General features: G+C 41.0%; 1 protein-coding gene and 1 pseudogene across 1 annotated transcript; both read left to right on the forward strand.

Annotated features, from left to right (window-relative positions):
* Positions 1 to 1,747: 1,747 nt before the first annotated feature.
* Positions 1,748 to 3,172, forward strand: LOC131765290 (nucleosome assembly protein 1-like 1; annotated as a pseudogene).
* Positions 3,173 to 6,366: 3,194 nt separating this feature from the next.
* LAPTM4A (lysosomal protein transmembrane 4 alpha) lies at positions 6,367 to 25,257 on the forward strand. Its single transcript, XM_059078777.2, has 7 exons — positions 6,367 to 7,036; positions 16,309 to 16,429; positions 19,644 to 19,720; positions 19,828 to 19,950; positions 22,625 to 22,720; positions 23,250 to 23,348; positions 24,645 to 25,257. The coding sequence occupies exons 1-7, from the start codon at positions 6,926 to 6,928 to the stop codon at positions 24,717 to 24,719; spliced, it is 702 nt and encodes a 233-aa protein (XP_058934760.1). The 5' UTR covers positions 6,367 to 6,925; the 3' UTR covers positions 24,720 to 25,257.
* The last annotated feature ends 641 nt before the right edge of the window (positions 25,258 to 25,898 follow it).

A 25,898-nucleotide genomic window follows, 5' to 3' on the forward strand; every position in this document is an offset into this window, starting at 1 on the left:
ATACGTTAATTGTTCTTAGTGCTAGAAATTCTTTCCTGGCTTCCAATTAACCACCTCCTCTTGTTTTCTGTGTATTCTCTAGAAGCTCTGCCTCATTCTCCTCTGAAGTTCTCTCTGCCACTGTCCATCCCATAAATGTTGGTGTTTTCCAGGGTTCTGTGTCAGACCCTGTTCTTTTCTCATTTTACCTTCTCCCAATTGTGACATTTACAAAATGACTCTCCCATAAATATCACCAGCTCAGATCTCACTCTTGAGCTTTAAGCCCACTTATCCTGTTGCTAAGTTGACAAGTCTCTTGGAGAGCCTTTAACCATAACAAATTCAACATGCCCATACCCTAGTTACACCTTGTCTCCCACTCCCAGACCCCAGCTAGTATGCACCTAATCAGTTGCTCAAGCCAGAGCTCTAGAAGCCATTTTTGACTCCTCTCTGTTTCCCAGTTTCATCCCTTCTTTCACCAACTCTGTTGATCATATCTACTGAATAAAAATAACTAACAGTTATCTATAATTTATGAGTCTGAAATAGCTCCATAGACAAAGAAAAGCACAGAGACTTTAGAATCAGATAATCCAGAAAGGTGAGTTAGACAGTGTACCCAGTTGGCTTTTGGGTCCATGCCAAAACCTTTCCCAACTTTCCCCTACACTTTTCAGGTCTCCTTGATCTGGTTCAAACTTTCCTGTCTGACCTCAGCTCTTACCCTTCTCTTCCCATTCGTCTCCCAACCCCACATTTCTCTAATTGTACTAAATTTCTTTCAGATTGGGATATGCTGGCTGCTATAAAAAACAAACCCCCAAACAGTATTGATTTATCCCATTAACATTTATTTCTTATTTGTGTTACCATCCAGTGGCATCTTGTGGCTTCCCCTTATTTGGTGATTCAAGTGCTCAGGCTCTATCTGGTGACTCTGCAGGGCCCCAGGGCCTCAGAGTTCTCTGAATTCAGCCAGCAGAGAAAGAGGGAAAAGGAGAGCAAAGATATTATGGGAGGAACTATCCCACCCTTCTTAAAAGCCCTGGTTCTCTTTGACTCATGTCATTTCTGCTCACATTCCATTGCTAATAACTATTCAGACAGCCACCTTGATAGAAGGGATGCTGGCAAACGGATGCTAGGTAAAGTAGCCCCTGGCAGGGCAGACACCACTCCTGCTACACAAACATCCCCTACTCTGTCCTCCCTCTCTCTCTGCTACACTTTTTCCATAGTATTGCCTCTGACTCGGTTCAGGCTTTCTCTGTCCCCAGCCTAGTTTCCTTCTACTATCAGCTTAGGTATCACTTCCCCTGGGAAACCTATCCTGATAGGTTAGGTATTCTTGTTCCGTGCTCCCATAACACCCTTTATTACCCTGTGATAGCAGATAGCGTGTCTACCGTGGTGACCACGATGGCCGACTATCTATCTTTTCCCCTCCAGACTGTAAAAAACGACAGGGGAAGGCACATTGTTTGTCTTGTTCATTCTCGTATCCCCGTCACACGGTATATCAATAAAGATGTGCTAAAGTCACGTCGGAGGAAAGAACTGTTGTTCCGAAGGGGAAAAAATGGGCGGGGAGAGAAAATGGTTACCGGGGACCGGAGAGCTGCAGGAATCAGGCCGTGACACGGTCGGGGGCTAAGGAGCGCTCGCCCGTCAGGATGCTGCGAGCTGGGACCAGATGGCTGCCCCCCCCGCCCCCGCCCTCACCCTTCCCGGTACCGCGCAAGGGGGACGAGATTTTTGGCGTTCATACAACATGGCAGACATCGACAACAAAGAACAGTCTGAACTTGGTCAAGCTTTGGATGATGTTGAAGAAGTAGAAGAAGAAACTGGTGAAGAAACAAAAATCAAAGCTCATCAGCTGACTGTTCAGATGATGCAAAATCCTCAGATTCTTGCAGCCCTTCAAGAAAGACCTGATGGTCTGGTAGAAACACCAACAGGATACATTGAAAGTTTGCCTAGGGTAGTTAAAAGACGCGTGAATGCTCTCAAAAACCTTCCAGTTAAATGGGCACAGAGAGAAGCCAAGTTCTATGAGGAAGTTCATGATCTTGAAAGAAAGTATGCTGTTCTCATGGACATATATACACTGTCAAACATAAAATAGATAGCTAGTGGAAAGCAGCCTCATAGCACGGGGAGATCAGCTCCGTGCTTTGCGACAACCTAGAGGGGTGGGAGAGGGAGGGTGGGAGAGGGAGGGTGGGAGAGGGAGGGTGGGAGGGAGACGCAAGAGGGAGGAGATATGGGGATATATGTAGAGCTGATTCTCTTTGTTATAAAGCAGAAACTAACACACCATTGTAAAGCAATTATACTCCAATAAAGATGTTAAAAAAAAGTATGCTGTTCTCTATAAGCCTCTATTTGATAAGAGATTTGAGATCATTAATGCCCTTTATGAACCTACAGAAGAAGAACGGGAATGGAAACCAGATAAGGAAGATGAAATTTCAGAGAAGCTAAAAGAAAAGGCCAAGATTGAAGATGAGAAAAAGGATAAAGAAAAGGAAGACCCCAAGGGAATTCCTGAATTTTGGTTGACCGTTTTTAAGAATGGTGACTTGCTCAGTGATGATGGTTCAGGAACATGGTGAACCTATTCTGAAGCACTTGAAAGATATTAAAGTGAAGTTCTCAGATGCTGGTCAGCCTATGAGTTTTGTTTCAGGATTTCACTTCGAACCCAATGAATAATTCACAAATGAAGAGTTGACAAAGACATATAGGATGAGGTCAGAACCAGAGGATTCTGATCCGTTTTCTTTCGATGGACCAGAAATTATGGGTTGTATAGGGTGCGAGACAGATAGGAAAAAAGGGAAGAATGTCACTTTGAAAACCATTAAGAAGAAGCAGAAACACAAGGGACGTGGAACAGTTCGTACTGTGACCCAAACAGTTTCTAATGACTCTAATTTTTTTGCTCCTCCTGAAGTTCCTGAGAGTGGAGATCTGGATGCTGCTGCTGAAGCTATCCTTGCTGCGGACTTTGAAATTGGTCACTTTTTACGTGAGCGCATGATCCTAAAATCAGTGTTATACTTCACTGGAGAAGGTATTGAAGATGATGATGATGATTATGATGAAGAAGGTGAAGATGTGGATGAGGTAATGTTTACCAAATGAGCAAATAATTCTGTATAACACACTGAGAAGCAAATTGAGTGACTTATGGACTCCTTTGCTATAAATCATTACTCTGTGATATGGGATAAAAACGTTTTTGGAAAAAAATATGATTTTAGAATTCTATAGCCAAACAATGTATGTATGAGGTTTCAACAAATAAATTGCAAAACTCAAAAAAATTGTGCTAAAGGCAAGTGAATAAGCTGAAGCCATTATTTAAAAGAGGAAAGTAGGTTAAACTTTGCTACTTGAAGAGCTCCAAATTTGCCCTAATTTCTTTTATTGTGGATGTTTCTATATGATTTTCTCCCAGAAATAACCAAAAAAAAGATAAGCTGCTAATAATACCTTAAAATTATTTTCTCCTCCAAAATGGTGTGCATATTAGAAAAAAATTATTCAGACAAAACTTCCATTATCATATTTTTGCCCCTTAATCAACAGTATGTATGTTCTCTGGTCATGGACACTTAGCCACCATCTCATGGTCCATTACACAGAGTCCCAGCACAGGGACAGCAGACCTTAAGAGCTGATGTGATGCCAGGTTAAATATATTTAATTTGGAATATGGATTGATTTTGGCTCATCTAGATAAACCAGGTAACTTCCCCCCATCTTATCTTTCTATTCTATCTTATTATTTTTGTTTGATTGTATTGTATTTATTTTTGTCTGCCACATTGTATATCAAGACAGAATAACATAATGCTGGTCATTAGAATCCCCTGGAGAGCTTTCGTGGTGACCTAAATGGGAAGGAAATCCAAAAAAGAGGGGATATATGTATACATATAGCTGATTCACTTCACTGTACAGTAGAAACACAACATTGTAAAACAACTATACCCCAATTTTAAAAAAAATTTAAAAAAGAACTTTTAGCTGGTTCTCTCATCTTCACTCTGAAAGGCAAGTCCATTCTTGTGCTGCCACAAGGTAGGGCTGGTGACTGCAAACAAGGCATGGACAGGGAGGATGTTATTACCAATTGGCAGGTCCCAGAGGACACACAGACATACCTGGACAGACCCAGAGGTATCCTCCAGAATGACTGGAGGCACACAGAGCTGTCTTCTGCCTCAGGGATAGCTGGTTGGGCAGAGAGAGCAGGGAGAGGCAACTGCACCTGGGCAGGGGGTTCACATCTGTCCACTGTTGGTCATCACCCCCAGTCCTGTACATCCGGATGGCTGTGTAGGAAAGCTCACGCTCAGGGAGCTAGGAAACCCCACATTGCTCTGTAAGCTCAGACTTCTCATATTCACAGGTCAAAGAGCCCCAGTAAATTCTTCAGTGGAAAAAAAAAAAATCACCTGGAGAGTTTCAATGCCCAGGTCTGACCCCATAACAATTAAATCATAATGTCTGGGGGTAGTAGCTAGGTAGCAGTGGTTTCTAAAGATCCTTAGGTGATTCCAGTGTGCCACAAGATTGGAAACCACCAGTGTGGTAGGTTTTAATCTAAGTTCTGACACATACTGGCCTTCTAACTTTGGGCATGTAATTTAACCTCTTTGTGGAGTTAAATTATATAAAAGTGGTTGCCTTATAGAGCTGTTTTAAGGATGAAATGATTCAAAATAAAGTGATGGGGTCCATGCATAGCACACAGTAAAGGCTACGGAAATTTTTTTTTTTTTTTGGTGTGTGTGGGGGTATTATTAGTCTCCTCCCTACCAAGTGGAGAAACATCATAATTCATTCTGAGTTAAACTTCTACCACCCCATTCCATTCTTCAGTGTAACTTGGCTTAACTATGGCCTCCTAGATAGTTTGAGAGTATTATCCAAACCAGGATAATTGTCCACAGACAATTCCTTCAGTGTTGCAGAAATAAACAGTCTCTGCTCTTCTAGAATTTATATTTTAGTGGGGGAGATAAATAATCAACAAATCAATATATAATTTCAGGTAGTGTTCATTGAAGCCATGCCAAGGCAATAAACTTTACACTGAATTCACTGTGGTTTTCAGCTAAGAATGGCAGAGGGGAAGGCATTTCTCTTCCCTAAAAGGAAGAGTACTTTCCAAAGAGTGAAACGATATATTTTCTTAAAAAGGTAAAAGTCATGTCTCAGACAAATACAAAATGAACATGTGTCAAAGATTTTGTTTACTCATTAATTAACGACGGGACCAGTAAAATCGTAGAACCGGTTTAAAGCACATTGTAACGTACCCACTTACATTGTTCAAATCGGGACTGGGAAATGAACTTACAAATAGCTGCAAAATGTCTTTTTCCAAGGAGGGGGATTCAATATGAAGTTCAACGGACACGAGTACTTCCTCTTGCTATCTGTTACCTACATTTAGAGTTGAACAGATGTTGACTGAAAAAAATACACACAAGCTGTAAGTTGAGAATTATGTTTTATTTGTCGTACTTACTGAGGGTTTAAACCCAGGAGATATCCTCTCAGATAGCTCTGAAGGCCTGTTCCAAAAAGGTAATAGAGGAGCCAGGAGATACAGGAGTTTTTGCAAAAAAAATTCCAGGTAGTCAGAACATCAAATGATTACTGTTAATTAAAGAAAACCAGATATCTCAGGTCAATGAATTTAGTGTTTTTCCACGTATGGGAAGACACAAGAGTCTGGGCTTATTAAAATTATTCCTTTGATATGCACCATAACCATCTAGGGCCAGTAACCTATTTTTCTCCATCCTGAATCCCCTCAGGATGCACCACTTGTGGTGGCTGCTGAGGCTGACTGGCTCCACGGCCACAATAGCCTTTGTTTACTGAAATAGCAGGTTACATTCTTTGTCCACACCTAGCTCCACAAAGAAAGATGGAGAGCTCCTATAGACTCAGAATACCCTGAAAGGTGAGCCAGACTATGGCTGGTTTTTCATTGAAAACAAGCGGGAATCTTTTAGTCCATTGCATCGTGTTTCACAATTTTTCCCTATAAAAATCACTCTACCTGTAAACACTCAGCAGCTAAGCAGCTCTTCCGCTTTACTTTGCTTCTATTTTCGTCAATCCTTTTGCTTCATCCTTGCCTTTGGCAGGGCTGGATGGCATTTCTTTGCTCCCACCAAAGAGGCGTCAGAGTGAGTGAGAGCGGAAGGCTAACCCTTTCCCCCCTTCAGTAAATCCCCGATTCCCTTAGCCGGGAAGGCCCTAGAGCAGGGATTAGCTCCGCCCCCTTTCCCTCGGGCACCGCCCCTGGCCGGCCCCATAATTGAGCTACGCGCAAAACACACGTGAGCAGTCGTGGTCACGTGTCGCTTCCGAAGCAGTACGTGGCAGACATCACTCAGGAAAGTCCTTCGTTCCCGGTTTCTGCCACCTACTCGATCTCGACCCTGTTTTTATTCCCATTAAATGCCTCTCTTCTTGCCGCTCTCATCTCGGGGATGCTGAACCACCCGCCTCCCCTCAACCCGAACTACCCTAGGCCTATGAGCCACCCATCGCCGTCAAGTAAGAGGCAGGGAATCTATTCGCGCTAAGGCGAGTTGCGGTTCTGATTGGCCGTGAGGTCTTGTCAGTCTCCAAGTTTTTCCAATCAAGAGCCGGGTCCACCTAGCTTTCCGCTCTTCCATTGGCCTGTGTGCGGGGAAGGTGGAGGAAAAGGGTAAACCGAGCTCGCGCGAGAGCAGCGCTGGGCCTACAGTGCGCAGGTGCGAAGGGTCTGGTGGGGCCCGGGCCGGGGGCGGGCTAGAAAACGCGTCGTTTGATTTTGGACAGTGACGGAGTTTTCTGGGTTCAACCGCTGGGCGGAAGGCGTTTGTCAGGGCCCCGGCCAAGAACGAGGCCCGCCAGATTCCCAATGGTGTCCATGACTTTCAAGCGGAGCCGCAGCGACCGGTTCTACAGCACCCGGTGCTGCGGCTGTTGCCATGTCCGCACCGGGACGATCATCCTGGGGACTTGGTACATGGTAAGGGCTGGCGAGGCGGGAGGGTAGGGGCGCTGGGGGGAATGCACCAGGAGCGGGAAGGGGGGGGGGTTCGTGAGGTAGGATCCACTGGGAGGGGGTGGGGCGGGAAGGCGTGGGGGACCTTCTTTTTAGGGGGCTCTAACTTTGAGGGGGCAGACTTGTGTCCCGGAATCGGAGTGGTGGTGGGTGGGAATAGGGAGATGGTTTTGGGGCAAGAGTTAAGAGAAGGAAGGCGGGACTGGGAAAAGCAGAAGCGCTGCATGGGGGCGTGGGGAGTGGGCGGCGGAAAGAGGGTGCTAGGTTTTGGTTTGGGGAGTTCGGGAAATGACCAGGTTTCGGGATCTTTTTGTGTGCTTCCGTGACCTGAAAGAAGTCTCCCTTCCCCCAGTGCTTCCTGGAATTTTTTTTTTCTTTTTCCCTGCGAAACAATTAGGAATGCATCTTGATAGATGCAGCCTAGTTTTAACATTACTTCTTGCTTGAAGGGAAGGCGACATATCCATCCATTTTTAACGCAGTTGTCTGTGGTTCCTGGACCTTATTTTTTACAGTGTGTTTGTGATGTAGGCAGAAAGGCCTCTGTTGTGAGTCTGGAAGTACGCTTGGAGGTAATACCATTTGCAAGGATTTACATACACTCGATTTGCCTTTTCCTAAAGCAGTAGATCCCCTCACTCCCCCATCCGGTGCTCATGAGACGCTTTTCATAACAGACCTATTCCGGTTTTGAGACCTTTGTTGAGGGCTTACTCCGTTTTGGTCACATATGCTAGCATTCCCTGGGGGCCAAGATCTATGTAATTCGATGTCATAACCAAGTTGACAGTGTTATTGATTGGTGGTTCACTAGTAATACCTTTGTGATTTCTTACCACTATCTCCAGTATCGACATACGTTGAATCTAATTTGTGACTTGTAAATATGTGTTTCTGTTTAGGTAGTTTAGGTTATGATGACTTTACAGATTTGACAAAGTTCTCATATTGCCGACTTGGTCATGTTTGCTAATGACTTTGTGATTAAAAAAATTTTTTTTTTTGGTTTGGGAGGTTGTGGCATTAGTGATACTGCAGTTTCTGATAACGTCTGTGAGCTGCGAAAAAGGAAAAGCTTTATCACAGACATATCTTTTTGCCTTTCTCTGTTCCCATTTCTTCCCAATCCAGAGGTTTGATCGAAATCATCACCATTTGGCAAACACCAGATAAGAATCATCTTCAGTTAGGCAGATACAGTTTCATGCCCCACCCCCAGAGGACTACTGGAACTCCACTTTATTCCTAATTGCCATGTTGTTATTTACAGTCTTGCTTCATTAATGTACATTAAAAACAACAAAACTTGAATGTGTAGGCTTATTGGGTTGTTTCTAAGCTTATTTTAATATTTCCATTATTTTTATATTCAGAAACATCATCTTATTGCTATAATTATATCACATTTCCCCACGAAGACTGCCCCCCCCCTTTGTGTTTTAACTGATTTGTAAAACTGGACATTGATCAGTTCAGGGCAACAGCAGCATTGTATTTCTAACTTTTTATTTCTTCATTTTGCTAAGGGACTGGGTCTTCAGTTTCTTTTGTTTGTCCTTAGCTCTGCCTTCCCTAAATGAATAATTAAAATCTTTAGGGTCCTCAGGCCTCTTAGTCAACCCTGCTTCCCTCATCCCTAGAAGATGACCTTCCCTCCCACTTAAATGAGAAAGAGCTCAGCAGCCTGGGACTCAACCTGCAAACTTACTCTTCCTGGTTCTTCTCATATCCTTCCCTCCATTCACAGAACAAAGGATTTCTAACTCCTCAAGAAGAAAATAAGCACCATCTCAGTTTCAACCATCCGAATGTAATTGGCTGCATTTCTTTCCAAGGCAGATTTTTTTTGATGCTATGGGCTCAGTTCATAAAAATTAAGGGAATAGCAAGGAAAAGTAGGAGTTATAAACCATGAAACTCAAAATGCAGAGAGAACTTTAGTAAGGGCATTTATTCTCCCAAAATAGGGAACAGGGAGTTGTAAATCTGTTTCCTACTGGAAGGACTTGATGTGAAAACATTTTGCATAGCATCCTTTTTGCGTGCTTTAGTTTTATAAAAAGATGCCGTAGCTGTTCTTTCTTTGCATGGATTTCTGTGGTTAGTAGAATATTATAAGCTGCTTACATCAGTTAATCTGTTTTAAGACATATTGATTATCTACAGTGTAAATGGCCGTGGTGCACATACAAAAAGAATAAATCACAGAGACGTGTTATTCGTCTTTTGTGTTCCTATTAGCTGCCACACAGAGGCTCTCAAGTGTTTCTTGTCTTGGCCATGGCATCTGCCGTTAAGATACTGATGGTATTGCAGAGAACTTTGGAGCAAAGATACAAAAGTGAAACTTAATGGTACGGTGTCAAGGGAGGAGAAGGTGATCAGTAATATCAGATTCAAATTACGTTTAGAACTGGAAAAGGCCATTGGTTGTTTTGTTTTGTTTTTTGTGGTACGCGGGCCTCTCACTGTCGCGGCGTCTCCCGTTGCGGAGCACAGGCTCCGGACGCCCAGGCTCAGCGGCCATGGCTCACGGGCCCAGCCGCTCCGCGGCATGTGGGATCTTCCCGGACCAGGGCACGAACCCGTGTCTCCTGCATCGTCAGGCGGACTCTCAACCACTGCGCCACCAGGGAAGCCCGGTCATTGGTTTTTTTGGATTACATTATTGTAATTGTATTGGTGACTTTAAAAAGTGTGGGTTCAGGGGCTTCCCTGGTGGCGCAGTGGTTGAGAATCCGCCTGCCGATGCAGGAGACACGGGTTCGTGCCCTGGTCCGGGAAGATCCCACATGCTGCGGAGCAACTAAGCCCGTGAGCCATGGCCGCTAGGCCTGCGCGTCCGGAGCCTGTGCTCCGCAACGGGAGAGGCCACAACAGTGAGAGGCCCGCATACCGCAAAAAAAAAAAAAAAAAGTGTGGGTTCAGGATCCTGGCAATACAAAGACACAATATCTGTCTAGTTGGGGAGACATGTAACATTCAGAAAACAAGATCACCAAGACACAAAGAGGAGTTGTCTGAACAAGGCATTTTTTTGCCCGAAGCTTCTTTACTAACAGAAATAATATGGGAGTGAGTGAACTGGAATGACACTTCCCTCTCCAAGTACCTTGTCAGGATACTCTTCCTCCTTTCCAGGTGGGAGAATATGGTTCTCTTTAGATTGCCCTGTGCTGTTTGGAACCTAGGGGTTCAGTCCTCCCTCCTGCTGGGTGCAGACACTGTAGCAACGACTTTGTATCTGATAGAGTGTCATTGCCTTCTAGAACTGCCTCTACTGGTCCCATGTTAGGCGATTGCACATTGTATAGTAAAGGATTAATTGTATGGTATTAAATAGTGCAGTAGGACACAGAGAAGCCAGAGCCAGTTGAAAGAAGCATGCCTGGCTTAATACCTGGTTTAAGTAATATGAAATTTCAGAATGAGCTCCAGTTTAAACTCTGACGTTCATAAATTTTTTCTATCATTTATTGAAAAATCTGAAGCCCCGTGATTTTAAACAACAGTTTCTTATGTGGTATAAATTCAGATGCTTATTGAACGATTGAAAATAAGCTTAAAAGTCTGCCGCAGGGGTGTCCTCTTTCATGGTTAATGGTGTACTACAAGGAGACATTTTGAGCATTTGTTATAATTTTAGGTCTTGGAAAGATTTAATATATGGCTAATTTTTCATGAGTGTCTTCACCGTAAACAGTCTAAAAGTTAGATAGCTGGGGTAGAAGTGAAGACAGGCTCCCTCAAGTTGTGTTCCTTTCCAGTCCTCACCCCCAACTCCTTTAAATAAGTATAGCTTGTGTATATTTCAATGTTAGTATCTTTCCTCAAATTCCTTTTTGCTTTTTTTTGCCCCGGGGCCTTTGAATATGCTATTCCTGCTCTCCAAAATGCTCTCCCCCAAGTCACTTTTTAAAAACTTTATGAGAAAAATCTCAAATACACAAAAATAATGAAATAGTATAAAAACTTTTCATTTACTTATCATACAGCTTCAACCATTAACCATTTTTCCAATTCCACTTATTTATTATTTTTTTAATTGGGGTATAGTTGGTTTACAATGTTGTGTTAGTTTCTGCTGTACAGTGGAGTTCCCTGTGCTATACAGCAGGTTCTTATTAGTTATCTATTTTATACACATTAGTGTATATATGTCAATCCCAATCTCCCGATTCATCCCACCCCCAACCCCCCGTTTTCCCCCTTGGTGTCCATATATTTGTTTTCTACACCTGTGTCTCCATTTCCGCCTTGTAGACCGGTTCATCTGTGCCATTTTTCTAGAGTCCATATATATGCGTTAATATATGATATTTGTTTTTCTCTTTCTGACTTACTTCACTCTGTATGACAGTGTCTAGGTCCATCCCTGTCTCCACAAATGACCCAATTTCAGTCCTTTTTATGGCTGAGTAGTATTCCATTGTATATATGTACCACATCTTCTTTATCCATTTGTCTGTCAGTGGGCATTTAGGTTGCTTCCATGACCTGGCTATTGTAAATAGTGCTGCAATGAACATTGGGGTGCATGTGTCTTTTTGAATTATGGTTTTCTCAGGGTATATGTCCAGTAGTGGGATTGCTGGGTCGTATGGTAATTATATTTTTAGTTTTTTGAGGAACCTCCATACCATTCTCCATAGTGGCTGTATCACTTTACATTCCCACCAACAGTGCAAGAGGGTTCCCTTTTCTCCACATCCTCTCCAGCATTTATTGTTTGTAGATTTTCTGATGATGTGCATTCTAACCAATGTGAGGTGATACCTCATTGTAGTTTTGATTGCATTTCTCTAATAATTAGTGATGTTGACCATCCTTTCTTGTGTCTGTTGGCAATCTGTATATCTTTGGAGAAATGTCTATTTAGGTCTTCTGCTCATTTTTGGATTGGGTTGTTTGTTTTGATATTGAGCTGCATGAGCTGTTTATATATTTTGGAGATTAATCCTTTGTTGATTCGTTTGCAAATATTTTCTCCCATTCTGAGGGTTGTCTTTTCGTCTTGTTTTTAGTTTCCTTTGCTCTGCAAAACCTTTTAAGTTTCATTAGGTCCCATTTGTTTGTTTTTATTTCCATTACTCTAGGAGGTGGGTCAGAAAAGATCTTGCTGTGATTTATGTCAGAGTGTTCTTCCTACGTTTTCCTCTATACAGTTAGTTTTTTAATAGTTAGTTGTTTTCATGATGAAGCTTCCTCGACTCCCAGCCAGAGGGATCTGGTTTCCTCACTGTGTACCTGGAAAAGTTACTGCATACCTCTTGTATGTACTTATTAAATAGTACTAATTATACATTAGTATGATTATCTTTTAAAAAATTTTTACCCCCTACAACAAGATGTCCTCCTTGAGGGAGGAAGATGATATGCCTTTCTCTATAAACTGTTTAATAGTAACTTATTAGAGCATTTGAAGTACTTATTAGACATTTATTAAATGAATTATCTCCTCCAAAAATAGTAGGAATAACTCATTTGGAACTGCATGTAATGGTAAACAACAACTGTATACATACATTTAACTATATACATTTAACAACATTTTAAAAGATAGTCCATTTTGGTCTCTAACTGATGACGGCTCTCTGACTTGCTTGAGACCCTTATCAGGTGGCCCTAAAACACTGTTCTAATTATAGTCTTCACAGATATTGGGTTGTGGCAAAATACGCTGTGGGAAAACCAAAGAATAATGATTAAGGGCTTCCCTGGTGGCGCAGTGGTTGAGAGTCCGCCTGCCGATGCAGGGGACACGGGTTCGTGCCCCGGTCCGGGAAGATCCCACATGCCGCGGAGCGGCTGGGCCCGTGAGCCATGGGCGCTGAGCCTGGGCGTCCGGAGCCTGTGCTCCGCAACGGGAGAGACCACAACAGTGAGAAGCTCGCGTACCACAAAAAAAAAAAAAAAAAAAAAGAATAATGATTAAAAAATAAAACAGAAACAAAACCGGTCCTCAAGGATCTTCTGGGATGGGTGTGGCCATGAAATGAGAAGCAAAGAGGAATTACTCTCCCCAGGCTGAGTGCTTCCTAGGATCTGATACTATTCCTTTGAAACAAGTGAAATCTAACACATCTGGTCTTCAGTTGCTGTATGTTTACTTACATAAAGTGTGCACTAGACTTATAACACAAACCCCATTGTTTATCTCACTAAATACAATACCGCCCCTACATTGGTGTGTCCATTGCCCACGCTGTTGACATATTTGCTGCATTCTGTACCTCTCCATATTATTAGGTTTAGAAGTTGATCATTATTTTAATTACATTTTTACTAATTTTCTTTCCTGAATGCAGTAAAAGGGAAAAATGAATCAGGAATAAATATTCTGGAATTGTTTGTATATAGTTGCTCTCTTCATAGAAATTTTATAGTATAAAACGATAAAGTTTTATGTGTGTTTTGAAAAACGCTACATGGAACTTAGTAGAAATATCAACTGCAATCAAAAGTAAATAGGATAGGTGCTCAGTGATGTATCTTTTAAGATCACAAGGATGGGTTTTCCAGATTAGTACTTTAAAATGTTAAGTTGGGGTGCTAATGAAATATAATTAATTCAGTGAAGATTTGAAAAATTGTTTGAGCATTTAATGAAATAGTGCTGAATTTATTTTACCATTTCTTGGTCCTTTTGATTAGACCTATATTTATTTTGTTTAATATTTGGGGGTATGACTCACAGTGAAAAGAAATTTGAAGTGTTACTAATACTAGAAGATAATAATGGGTGAGTCTGTGACTTACCCATGGAAGAGAAGAAAAGAGATTTTTATAAATCCTACATGTGATACAAATATTTAAGAAGGGAAAATTAAACTCCTAAATATTTTTGTTGTCATTTCCTTCACTTAGTAATTGAGTTTGCATGTTTTTCTTGACATGAAAGTGTTTTCGTATATAGTGCAGAGCTTTTAAACTATTACCATATTGTGCTTAGCAAAGAAGAGTTTGGTGAGTTGATTTCAAACTCATTTCCATACACAGAAAATACAGTGTTTTAGTAGATATATCTGATTGTTCAATAATTAATTCACATGATTGTATTAACTCATACTCATATACCACATATACTGTCCAAAACCTATTACAATAAAAATGGGCAATAAAAAAAAGCTTTCAACTGGGGAGTCACCTTGCAAATATGATTGTCCCTTGTAAGACCTTTCAAGCATTGAAGGATAAAATACCTTGCTTTTGAGCAATGCAAGGAAAAAGGCATGTTACTGAACATATTTATTTAGAGGGTAAAGTATAAACATTTTATAGCCTTAAATAATGGTTTATTTTGGAAAGATCTCAAAACAAGGGTTGCTTAGGAATGGTTATAAGTAATCCTATAGTGGTAAGAGGAAGGATGCCTTAAAAAGAACCAGATTTGTATCCTAGCTCTTCAGCTCAGTGAACTTAACACAAGTTGTTTCACTTTGGTGAACCTTAGTTTACCCATCTGCAAGTGGGCGTAAGTAATATTTACTTCACAAGATTGTTGTGAGAAATAAGTGAAGTAATATATGTGAATTTACTTATTTATAGTATATAGTCAGAAATATCAATTGATTCTGAATTAGGTATTGTGACATTGTTTATCTTATTTAAAGATAAAACTTGGGCTGCATGTCTTACAGAATGTGAAATACCTTCAGCTTACAAGCTAAGCTGTGTTATCATTCAGGGTGGACAAGAGAGAGCTACATAATAGAGATTGTTTAAAACACTGTTGGTAAAGCTCAGATATCAATGTTCACAAAGGGAAGGAAGACACATTCTGTGAACTTTAGATAGGGAAGCCTACTCCCAATCCTCAAATCGTTAGGGTTGGTTTGATCACTTAAAGGAAATGGTGCCTCCTGGGATAACTGTGCAATTCACTAACAACTAGAGGCCTGGAGAATTTCCTTTTTGAATTGGAGTTATGCCCTGGTAGACTAAGAAAATTCACCAGATACCAGTGATGGGATTTCAGCAAGATGTTTGACAAAGTCTCAAGATGTTTATCTGGACTAGATAAAGACTTTCATTCAAAGGTTGCTGGCTGATGGGCAGAGAACAGCCTCTGTCTGGCGGCTTTGTCATCAGCCCTGTTCTTTTGCTTACCACTTAGTTGGAGATTCTCATTACATGGTGATCATATTTTCAAATACAGGAAGCTGGGAGAGAGTAAGTCTATCCGCAGGGTGTCAGAATCTAGATGGAGAAAATCTTGATAGGCAAGAATGTTAATAAGATGAAATTTGATTGCAAATTATATATCAGGTCTTATGCTGAGGCCTGTGAATCCAACTCTACAGGTAGATACAGGTGGTAGCTTAGCAGGATCAAATGTGAAAAAGAACTGGGAGTTTTCGGGAGTCACTCATGTGACATTGAAAAGATTTATGCGGCCAGTGCCGTTTCGGGCTGCGTTAATTGAAATTTGTTAGCCTGGGATATGGGAACTGAGATCCCGATGTGTTGTGATCAGGCTGATCTTCTCTCATTTTAATAGTATGTTAACTGGAACGTGTGTATGGAGGGGAGCGAAGAGGAGCTAGTGGGCTAGCTGGAAAATACGCTGGTTAGAAAACTGGTTTAAATACTTGAGTGTTTATTCTAGAAAAGACAATATTTGGAGGCATATGTTGGCTGCCCTTAGGTGTCAGAGGAGCACTTATTCAGAAGGGGTAGCAAATTATCTCAAACTGTAAAATTAAGACAAACAGGTGAAAGTTAGATGGCACAGTCAAAATCTTTTTAAGCATTTGAGTGTAGCTCAAAGAGTTTATAGTTCCCTATCGCTGGACAGGAGATAACTGTGAAGGGCCTTTAGGCTTATCTGATGGATCATTACATACTTAACCCATGGAAATTATATTTATCTGATAGATTAGCTTCTTCAAATCTGGAAATTCTGAGACTGGGATATGAATAAATATGTGATTCAAATGGACAATTTGTGATGCTCTCTCATTTTTCATTATTGTGCCTTCTTGTTCTGTTATATTGACACAGGATCAGTCAAACATCTTTTCTCTGAAATGATTGTTTGTACTTTCACTTTATGAAATATTTACTTTAAAGTATTCTTAAAATGGTATTGTGTATTTTGTCTCACAGGTAGTCCCCCTTTTGTGTCTCTGTTACTTCAGGGAAAACAATGTCAAATAGGGGAAGGCATCTAAAGGTTGTGCTGAGGACTGCTCACTGGCCAGTTAGTATAATTGATAAAATGTTATCTTTCCCAGGTGGTCAACCTGTTGATGGCCATTTTGCTGACTGTGGAAGTAACACATCCAAACTCAATGCCAGCTGTCAACATTCAGTATGAAGTCATTGGCAATTACTATTCGTCCGAGAGAATGGCTGGTATGTTTTTCGTTGAAAATATCTCCTGCTAATTACACACATACCGTTAACTTAGACGAGGATTGATTAAATTATGTTTGTTATTATATTTGCTGAGGCACAAAATGTTTTTGTACGTTTTTCAAAAATTATAATTGAGCATTTGCAGCCAGAAAATATAATAGACTGCTAGAAGATTTTTGAGAAACGTGTATTGTATACATTGGGGTACTGTGGAGAGAGGAGGGGAGAAGGAATTACAAAAAAGACTGAGCCTTTGAGGCTCAGCTGACAAGTTGTACTAGAGGATGGATTTGCCCATGGAGCAAATACCTTACAGTAAAATATAAAATGTGAATTATTTGAATATTTGGTGGTATCTTTTGCCCAGGGTCTCAATTCTTAATATACTTTTATTGTTTAGATGAAGATTTGACATTGGCATTAAAAATAGGGTACTCCTAGAACATTCATGGAATGAATGTTCATGGAAATTACCTTTTTAAACCTATTTATTCCCTGATAGCAGTATTTTTCATTATTTATCTTTCTCTAAAATACAGGTTTAATTTTATATTAAAATTATGTTAAACATTTAATATTTGAACAGAAAATTATGCTTCAGACTTTTTAGCGTGAACAGTTTCTTCTTCAGAAAAATTTCATTTCAGAAAAATGTTCCCAGTTCACATGTGTATTGTATTTATATTGTAGGATCTTTTTAGATTAGCTTTTATCATAAAGTTCTGTACTTCTGTACATTATGATCTTCTCTGATCCATTAATGAAGTTTTTAAAAAAAAATTGGTTATTAATTCAAATGATTCATTGTCCCCAGGGCTAACCTATTTTAGGAGCCAAGCAGAGTTTTCTGGCTATCTGTGAGACATTGTAGTATGGTAACACTAACAGTTGTTCATACTGTGTTTTCAAAGTGGTTTTTTTTTTTTTAAATGAGTTTCCTGATTGTATTTCCAAATACAGTATAATCTTTTTAATTTTGTTGTCAAATTGATAGCAGAAATACCAAGAACATACAGAAACATACTTTCTGGCATTTGATTTTTTTTTCTTCTGAGTAATCTGTTTTTATTTAAAAGCCAGACTAGAACAATAAATAAAACTTTAGCTTCCAGTGATGGTTTTTTGGCATTTATAAAATTTTACTTCAGGCTGTAAAATTTTACTGAACCTGCTGATGTCAGCATTTTCCCTTGTCATGTGTGTTTCTCTTAAAATTGAGGTGCAGAAAACGATTTACGGTTATTGAGATTCCCGTAGGTCTGTACAACTGACTCTTGTTAGAGCTGCAGGGAAGAAGTCACAGATTCGTTGCCTGTTGCTTGAGTGTTGTTGCAGCTATAGAGAAAATCAGATCTATTCATTATCATATTTTTGTTGATTACATTCTACCGAAGCCCTGTTATTGAGTGAATATAAAAAAAAATACATAGTTCTTGGTCATACGGTAGTTGGTGTTTCTTTGGAAGGTAAAATTTTACTTTCCCACAGACCCAGTATGGCAGAGGTAAGTTAATTTCTAATCATTGGCCTGATAACTGATTTTTTTAAATGAGGTTTGTGATTTGTTTTTTTTTTGTTTTTGTGGTACGCGGGCCTCTCACTGCTGTGGCCTCTACCGTTGCGGAGCACAGGCTCCAGACGCCCAGGCTCAGCGGCCACGGCTCACGGGCCCAGCCGCTCCGCGGCACGTGGGATCTTCTCGGACCGGGACACGAACCCATGTCCCCTGCATCAGCAGGCGGACTCTCAACCACTGTGCCACCAGGGAAGCCCGAGATTAGTTATTTTTAATCAGCCAAATAGGGTGTGACACTCAGTTTATAGGAGATACTTCTGCAGCATATGCAAGCTCTTGTTCAAATATGAATTTATCCTTATTTATACTCACTTTGGAGATGGGTGAACACTTGGGGCCTCCCAAAGGAGGTGCTGAATGTAGTGGTGGGTGGGAACCTGAGGTTCTTCTCTGGCATCTAGCCTCTCATATTTTGTTTGCCTTATTGATTCACACATACTGGAGTGTCCCTTGTTCCAGTCATGAAATGTGTTTCCCACCCACCACCCCATCTCTCCTCTGTTTTGCCATTTGTTGCTGCAGCGGAAGACCTTGAACTTCACTTTAATTATTCCGATACTTTAAGAAGTCAAAATCAACTCCTAGTCTTCCAGTAACAGATTTTTGAAAGCTGATTGTTTGAATGATAAATTTTGCTTTCAAGTTTGTTTATATTTGAATTCTTCCCTTTGAGTGCCATTTCGCGTGTTGCAGCAGGGAAGTTCTTTAAGTCCTTAACATTTAGCTGTCCTGTATCCTCTAGGAAGATTTAAAGAGGGCTGTTCTTACTTAGTTTAGTGCCAGATATTGATGCTGTTTGCATTGCCAAGTGACAAGATGATACCTAACATTTATCCAGTAGTGTGAACATTCAGCAGTTAGTCTAATCATTCATCATTATTAGTGCCTTTCAGGTTCTTAACTAGCCAGAGTCAGAGAATCAGCTTTAGATTTGTGCTGAGAAACTCAGCAAGTCAAGTGTGGGTGCTTTTTTGGTTTGTTTTTGTTTTGTTTGAGATTACATGAGTGCTTTGTGAGAAAATTTAGTGAACATGGAGTAATGTAGAGAAAGGCAGCAATCTGAGGAAGGGTTGAGGAAGAAAGAAAAATAAACCAGGATGTAGCAGAGAAGCCATGGTTGAAGGGACGCGGAGCGGGGATTTGGGGTGTTGGAATGGGGGTGGGGGATTAAGGGAGAACCTTGAATTTCAGGCTGTGTATTTAAGGCAGTTGGGGGCATCTGTGTAACTCTGTGTTTAATACATCTGTCTCTTAAGCAAATACCAGCCTTTCGCTCCAGTCGAACCCTGCTTATCTCAGAAGACCCGACTTGTACCATTTCTTTCATATTTTTTCCCTGATTCTACAGGCAAAACGAATCGTTTCTGCTTCTGTTGTAGCACTTTCCACACTGAATTATAATTATCTATTTCACATCTTCAGAAGTTAGACTCTGGGCAGAGATCTGTTGCTGGCAGAGTACCTGCTTCATGTGCCATCCTAAATAAGTGGCAGTGAGTTGTGGCCGTTTAACAAACAAGAAAAAGGCACGGATCTCTCAAACTTCATTACTTAATAACATTATTTTGTCATAAAGCGTTTTATTCTTTTTGTTATATAAGTAGCTTAATTAGATTCTTGGTTTTGTTTTCTTAGATAACGCCTGTGTTCTTTTTGCCGTCTCTGTTCTTATGTTCATCATCAGTTCAATGCTGGTATATGGAGCGATTTCTGTAAGTATTCTGTGATTTTAACTTTTAGAGTTCTGACGTGTACTGAATGGTACCCAGTCATTGCATATACGTGATGTGATGTTGTGGTTGCCGTTTCTTTCCTTCAGTATCAAGTGGGTTGGCTGATTCCGTTCTTCTGTTACCGGCTTTTTGACTTCGTTCTCAGCTGCCTGGTTGCTATCAGTTCTCTCACTTACTTGCCAAGAATCAAAGAATATCTGGATCAGTTAGTAAGTGTATATGCTAATTAAACCTTTTTTTCTTTCACTGAAATTCAGAGTCAGCTTTTGGGCAGTATTTTTATTTTAACCTCCCCTGTTTATTTTTAAAAGTGTTTTAAAGCAGTTGTCGTTACTACTCTTAATGACCATGTTGAAACCAAAAAGATGAAAATAGAATATCTTCTTGCCATACCACGTGGATAATCCAATATTAAAAGTCCCTAAAGATGGATATCATAGAACTTCAGGAGTAGTTCAACTTTTGTTTTGGGTATATGAAAAATGTAATAATTCGGCTGTATTTGGCACTCATTGGAGTTGTAGCTTTCTGTCTGCAAGCATCTGTAGCAAATATTTGAGTGCCTTCTGTAGCCTTCACTCTATTCTAGGCAAACTGTTAGTGAATGGTGTGAATAGAAACGTAACTTCCTTCTCTTCAAGGAGCAGAGCGTGTATTTGGGGAGTCAAGACATGAAGATCTCACTTGTGATAATAGACTAGGGCTGTCCCACGACAGCGGTAAATGAGCATAAGTTAGTGACATGGGATGGAGAGGCAGGGGGCGCTGTGGGCTGAAGTAAGGTCTGGATGGAGGTGTAGGATCCAGATAAATGGACGTTTATTTCAAAAATGCTGTCTTTGGGGAATTTGCTCAAAACCCACTTCAGCTAGTCCATTTTGCATACCACAAATTTATTATTCGTTCCTTCAAGAAACATTTGTTGATGGCTTCCTATGTGCAAGGCACTCTGCTCAGTCCTAGGGCTACATCAGTTAAAACTTACTTTCTAGTGAAAGAATTGGGAAGTTGACGATTATTGAATTAAAACTGTGATAAAAATGGTGAAGTAAAAATGTCGGTTGCTTTGTGAGTGGGTATCACACAGATACCACACCTGGGCTGGGAAGTGAGCTTTGAATTGCACTCAAGAGTCCTGAGTAGGACTTCAGATAGGAAAAGTACAGAAGAAAGTTCCAGGTAAAAGAGACACCTTGACTCAGGAAGGAACATGGCGTAGTCAGGAACTCAAAGGTGACCGCGGTGGCCCGGCAGACGTGGTGGGAGCAGCGTGTGATGGCGCTGGAGAAAGGTGGCCTGGGCAGGGCCTGCTGGCCTGGTCAGCCGTGGTCAGCAGCTTCCTGAGCATAGTTCTCTCTGATCATGTAGCCCTTGGCTGAAAATTTGCAAAAAGCCTTGTGAATAAAATTCATAGCACTCCCCCAGGAGCTGGTCCCATTCAGTTGTTTATAGATGAAGAGGCTTACAGAACAGTTTTGTTCCGAGGAGACACTTCGTAGCTAGGGTTTGGGGTTGGTGTGTGGATACGATTTTCTTCTGGTCCTTGGGATTTCTGTGTGCTTTTTTTATGAAAATGTAAAATTATTTGGGCCTTTGTGTTGATGTTTCCATTAAAAACAGTTACAAGTTTTAAAAGATTAAATGAACTTTATAGAAGAACATCGAAAGGAATTTACTATTCCTTTGGCAGAACCCCAGTGGTTTCTCTGTTCTGTTATTCACTTGGTGTCCCAGGCTGGAAGATGCTTTCTCTGTTGGCCAGCTTGTAAATCCGAAATTAAATTAGTTTGTGATGCCCTTCTCCCTGAACCTAGCTCATTGCCTTGCACACCGTAAATGCTAAACAAATATTTGAGTAAATACAGCTGATCTTTCTCAGTAGAACATTTTATGTGTCTAGTAAATAGTATAAGCTTGCCTGGCTTCATAACCAGGGACGTGCCGCCTTTTGGCCCCTTTCTGATGAGCAATGAGACTGACAATTGGCTTTTTTTTTTTTTTTTTTTGGCCACACCGTGAGGCTTGTGGGATCCAGGGATGGAACCCAGGCCACCACAGTGGAGGCACGGAGTTCTAACCACTGGACCACCGGGGAATTGCTGACACTTGGCTTTTAAAAAATCATTTTCCCCATGTAGGACTGAATGGCCCATGAAACTTAGGTAAATCTCAGCACCTCCTGACTTAGTGACCCAGGGACAAATCTGGGGTCAGGTACAGGAGACAGTGTGTTCCCAAAGGCCAGGAAGATGTAAAATAGTGAAGAGTAAAGAGAAAATGAGCTCAGTGTAGACTCTTAGGAGTATTCTGGGTATTCAAACATATATTTTAAGTGATCAATAGCATGCATTAATGATGATGAGGCCTAAAAAGCACTTTGAGTTAAATTCTGTTTATAAGTTTTTATTAGAATATCAGTTCTGATTTAGGTGCCTTTTGTTTGTATTCTTAAGATGCCTTCTAGGTTATCACAAAATACAGGTGCCATGGCTGAATTATAAGTGTGTGTGTGTGTGTGTGTGTGTGTGTATGTTTAATTAATAAACTTTATTTTTAGAGCAGTTTTAGGTTCATAGCAAAATTGAACAGAAAGTACAGAGTTCCCATATACCCCCTCCTGCCCACCCAGCCTCCCTCACAGTCCATATTCCGAACCACAGTGGATATTTGTTCCCGTTGATGAACCTGCACTGATACATCACTATCACTCAAACTCCGTGGTTTACATTAGCGGTCACTTTTGGTGTTGTGCATTCTGGGGATTTGGACAAGTGTATAATGACATGTACTCATCATTGTGATGCCATAACAGAATAGTTTCCCTTCTCTAAAAGTCCTTTCTGCTCTGCCTATCCATCCCCCACCCCCCCTTGTTTTTAATAGCCTGATTTTCCCTATAAAGATGACCTCCTGGCTTTGGACTCCAGCTGCCTCCTGTTCATTGTTCTTGTATTCTTTGCCTTGTTCATCATTTTTAAGGTGAGTTGCTCACTAAATATTTGGGGGGCCATTTGGACTGTGACACTGTCCGTCTAAACCCTTCTTGTTGCTGGGTCTCCTTACTTAGAGTTCTCCTCATTCTGATGTAGTGGTAGAGATAGCTGCCAGCGAATGTCCTCCCGCTTGTTTCCAGGCAGTGGTTAGAAATGCCAGGATTCTTCGTAAGGAACATCATTTGTGTTTTTGGATGTGGTTCATGATTTGGACTGAAAATCTGTTAAAATTCCCAAGGTTCAGAGATAGAATTTCTTCTGCCGCACAATGGTTGCCACACTTGAATTGGAACCCCAGACTCTGGTTTCTCTGTAAAACAGTGGTAATAAAACCTGTGACGTTTAAGTGAGGGCAGGTAGGGAAAGCGCCTGGCCTGTGCTGGGTCCAGGTGGGTGCCAGCCAGTTCCCTTCTCTGTGGAGAAAATGTGGGGAGAGCATTGTAAGTCACCTTAATTTTAGAGCAGGTGGTCTGTTGAGTTTCGAGCATATGTAAATTTTGTTTGTATTCCTTTAGGCTTATCTAATCAACTGTGTTTGGAACTGTTATAAATATATCAACAACAGAAACATGCCAGAGATTGCTGTGTACCCTGCCTTTGAAGCACCTCCACAGGTGAATGAATGATCCTTTACAGTATTAAATCTTCACTCGCCTTTATCAGTTATTCCAACGAGAAGAACCTGGATCTTGACTTTCTCTTCAATGCCATAACTATGGTTTAGGGATAATCCTAAACTTCTGGATAGCTTGTATCTACAAGTTTCAGCCGTTCCCACTTGGAATCCTGGGTACACGGGCTAGAGGCACCCTGCACTTCCCATCTCATTCTGTTTGGCCCATAGGTTTGATTCATAATCGGTCTCCAAGTGTTACATTTTGAGGGGGAGATCAGACAGGGAACAGCAGTGTGAGCGATGCCAGGCTCTTGGCTTCTGGAACTTCTAAGGATAGGGTACCATCAGCTGAAGCTTGTGTTGCTTTCTGAAAACATCCATATGATCCAAAGGGGAAGCTGATTTTCCTGTGGGGAGATGAATGCAGTGGATTCCATGAGTCTGTTGGGAGGCCTACCTCTCAGGCCCTCTAGTTGCTGCTGTACTGTTTTCCCAGGTTTCCAGCATGTAGAGTATATGTGACCCATGTAGGGCCAGCCTATCACATTGGAGTCACTTAGCTTAAAAATGCCACTCTTCTACATAGATGTGCCCTTTACCTTGGAGCAGAAGACACAAGTACGTCATCCTCTGCCTGCAGATTCTGATGAAATACAGCCTCATAATGGAGCGTTCCTTTAGCATGGTTCAGCGGGACCCTTCACCGAGATCCTAAGTTCCTGAGGCGTACTTGGCACTGCTGCTTTATGAGCCACAGTGGAGCGAGGGGGGGGTGGCAGCACATACCGCCTGTCAAGGCATCCTGGTGGCCTCGGGGTCAGTTCAGAAGCAAAATTGTGCCTCTGCCCTCCCTCCTTCCATCATCCACCTCTGGTGATCTTGGATCAGACGTCTCACCTGCGTGTCAGAGCGCCACGTTATTACTCATCTCTACTCTCAGGAGCTATAGTTGACCCTCGGACAACATGGGTTTGAACTGCGAGGGTCCACTAATATGTAGATGTTTTTCAGTGGTAAATACTACAGCACTATACAGTCTACGTTGAATCTGCAGATGTGGCACTGCAGATGTGGAGGGCCACCTATAAGTTATGTGTGGATTTTCAACTGTGCAGAGTGTCGGCACCCCTAATGCCCACATTGTTCAAGGGTCAGGTGTACTCACGGGGGAAGCATACTTAGCTAGTGGGTTCTTCAGCTCTTCTGTAGGTTTATATACCCCTGTTAAAGGTATTCGTTCTGAAAGCTGAATTAATGAGAATTAAGTCTAATATAATTTTTTGTCTCTCTTCAGTATGTTTTGCCAACCTATGAAATGGCAGTGAAGATGCCTGAGAAGGAACCCCCACCTCCTTACATACCTGCCTGAAGAAATTCTGCCTTTGTCAATAAACCCTATACCAGCTTTTTGTCTTGTTTATTTTACAAAATGCTGCAACACAGGGCTCTTCAAACTTGTTGGATATAAAGTACATTTTCCTTTGTTTAAACACTAACAAGCTTTTTGGATAGCTATTAAAAGTCAGATTTTGTTGTTGTTAAGTGTATTACATTTTAATAGTTTTTGAAGACAATCTAGGTTAAGCAAGAGCAAAGTGCCATTGTTTGCCTTTGATTGGGGGGTGGGTGGGAAGCGGGCATTCTCTACACATACTCTTTTTTAACTGCACTTTCTTTATATAATAGTTTGCATTTTGGTTATTTGCTGCCCTGGATACTTCCAGGAAGAATGAATGAAATATTCAGGGTGAGCGAGTTCAGTATAAGATCTGAAGTTTTCAGCTCCGAAAACGGGAAAAATATATAACATTTTTAACTTGACTGTGGAAGATGATGGTTGCATGTTTCTAATTTTGTATGTGTTTCCATCTTTGTGATAAGATGCTTTAATAAACCTCTTAAATATTTATTGTTTTTTTTTTAAATTTGTTACCCTTTTTTGGTAGGTGAAACCCAACGTTTTCTATTACAATAAACTCGGACTGCCAGGGTTTTTTAGTACTTTGAGAACAGCCATAGCCAAGCTCGGTGGACCCAACTGGGCCCTGTTCCTGTCCCTGGGGTGGGTATGTGGACCATCACAGCTTCTGATCAGTACTTCATCAAAGCAGGTTTGTCTTCTGGGAAAGGACACAGGCCTTAGACTTTTTAACCGAAGAACAATCATAATATATTAATCCCAATTATTTCCACCAAGGAAGGGGAAAATGTTGTTAAGGGATCATTTTCCATCAGAGGGAAATCTGTTGTCACATAACAGTTCAATATCCTAGTAAATATACCCAAACTCTGCCTTTAAAAGTTAATTTTTTTCCTTTTGCTAGTGCTAGAGAAAAACTAGGTTACTTAGTATATTTGATTCTGAAATTCAGATAGAGGTAACACTGAAAGATAAACGTTTAGCCCTGTTTTTTAAAATAAGAAGCAACTTTACCGTGAGTAGCTCATACATTTCACCTTTCTGACTCCTGAGTTTGATACTCTCTTCGCATTCCCACAAAAATGTCTCATGAGATGCTGATGGCCTCCTAAATCACAAAGTTCTGGT

The sequence above is a fragment of the Kogia breviceps genome, chromosome 11 (assembly GCF_026419965.1).
Source record: "Kogia breviceps isolate mKogBre1 chromosome 11, mKogBre1 haplotype 1, whole genome shotgun sequence".
Lineage (NCBI taxonomy): Eukaryota > Metazoa > Chordata > Mammalia > Artiodactyla > Physeteridae > Kogia > Kogia breviceps.

Excerpts from the sequence above, each read along its gene's own strand:
- LAPTM4A (XM_059078777.2), top strand. The coding sequence starts at position 6,926 with ATGGTGTCCATGACTTTCAAGCGGAGCCGCAGCGACCGGTTCTACAGC. Across the intron at positions 19,721-19,827 it reads TGGTATATGGAGCGATTTCT|TATCAAGTGGGTTGGCTGAT; the intron begins GTAAGTATTCTG and ends TCTTTCCTTCAG. Across the intron at positions 19,951-22,624 it reads AAGAATATCTGGATCAGTTA|CCTGATTTTCCCTATAAAGA; the intron begins GTAAGTGTATAT and ends TGTTTTTAATAG.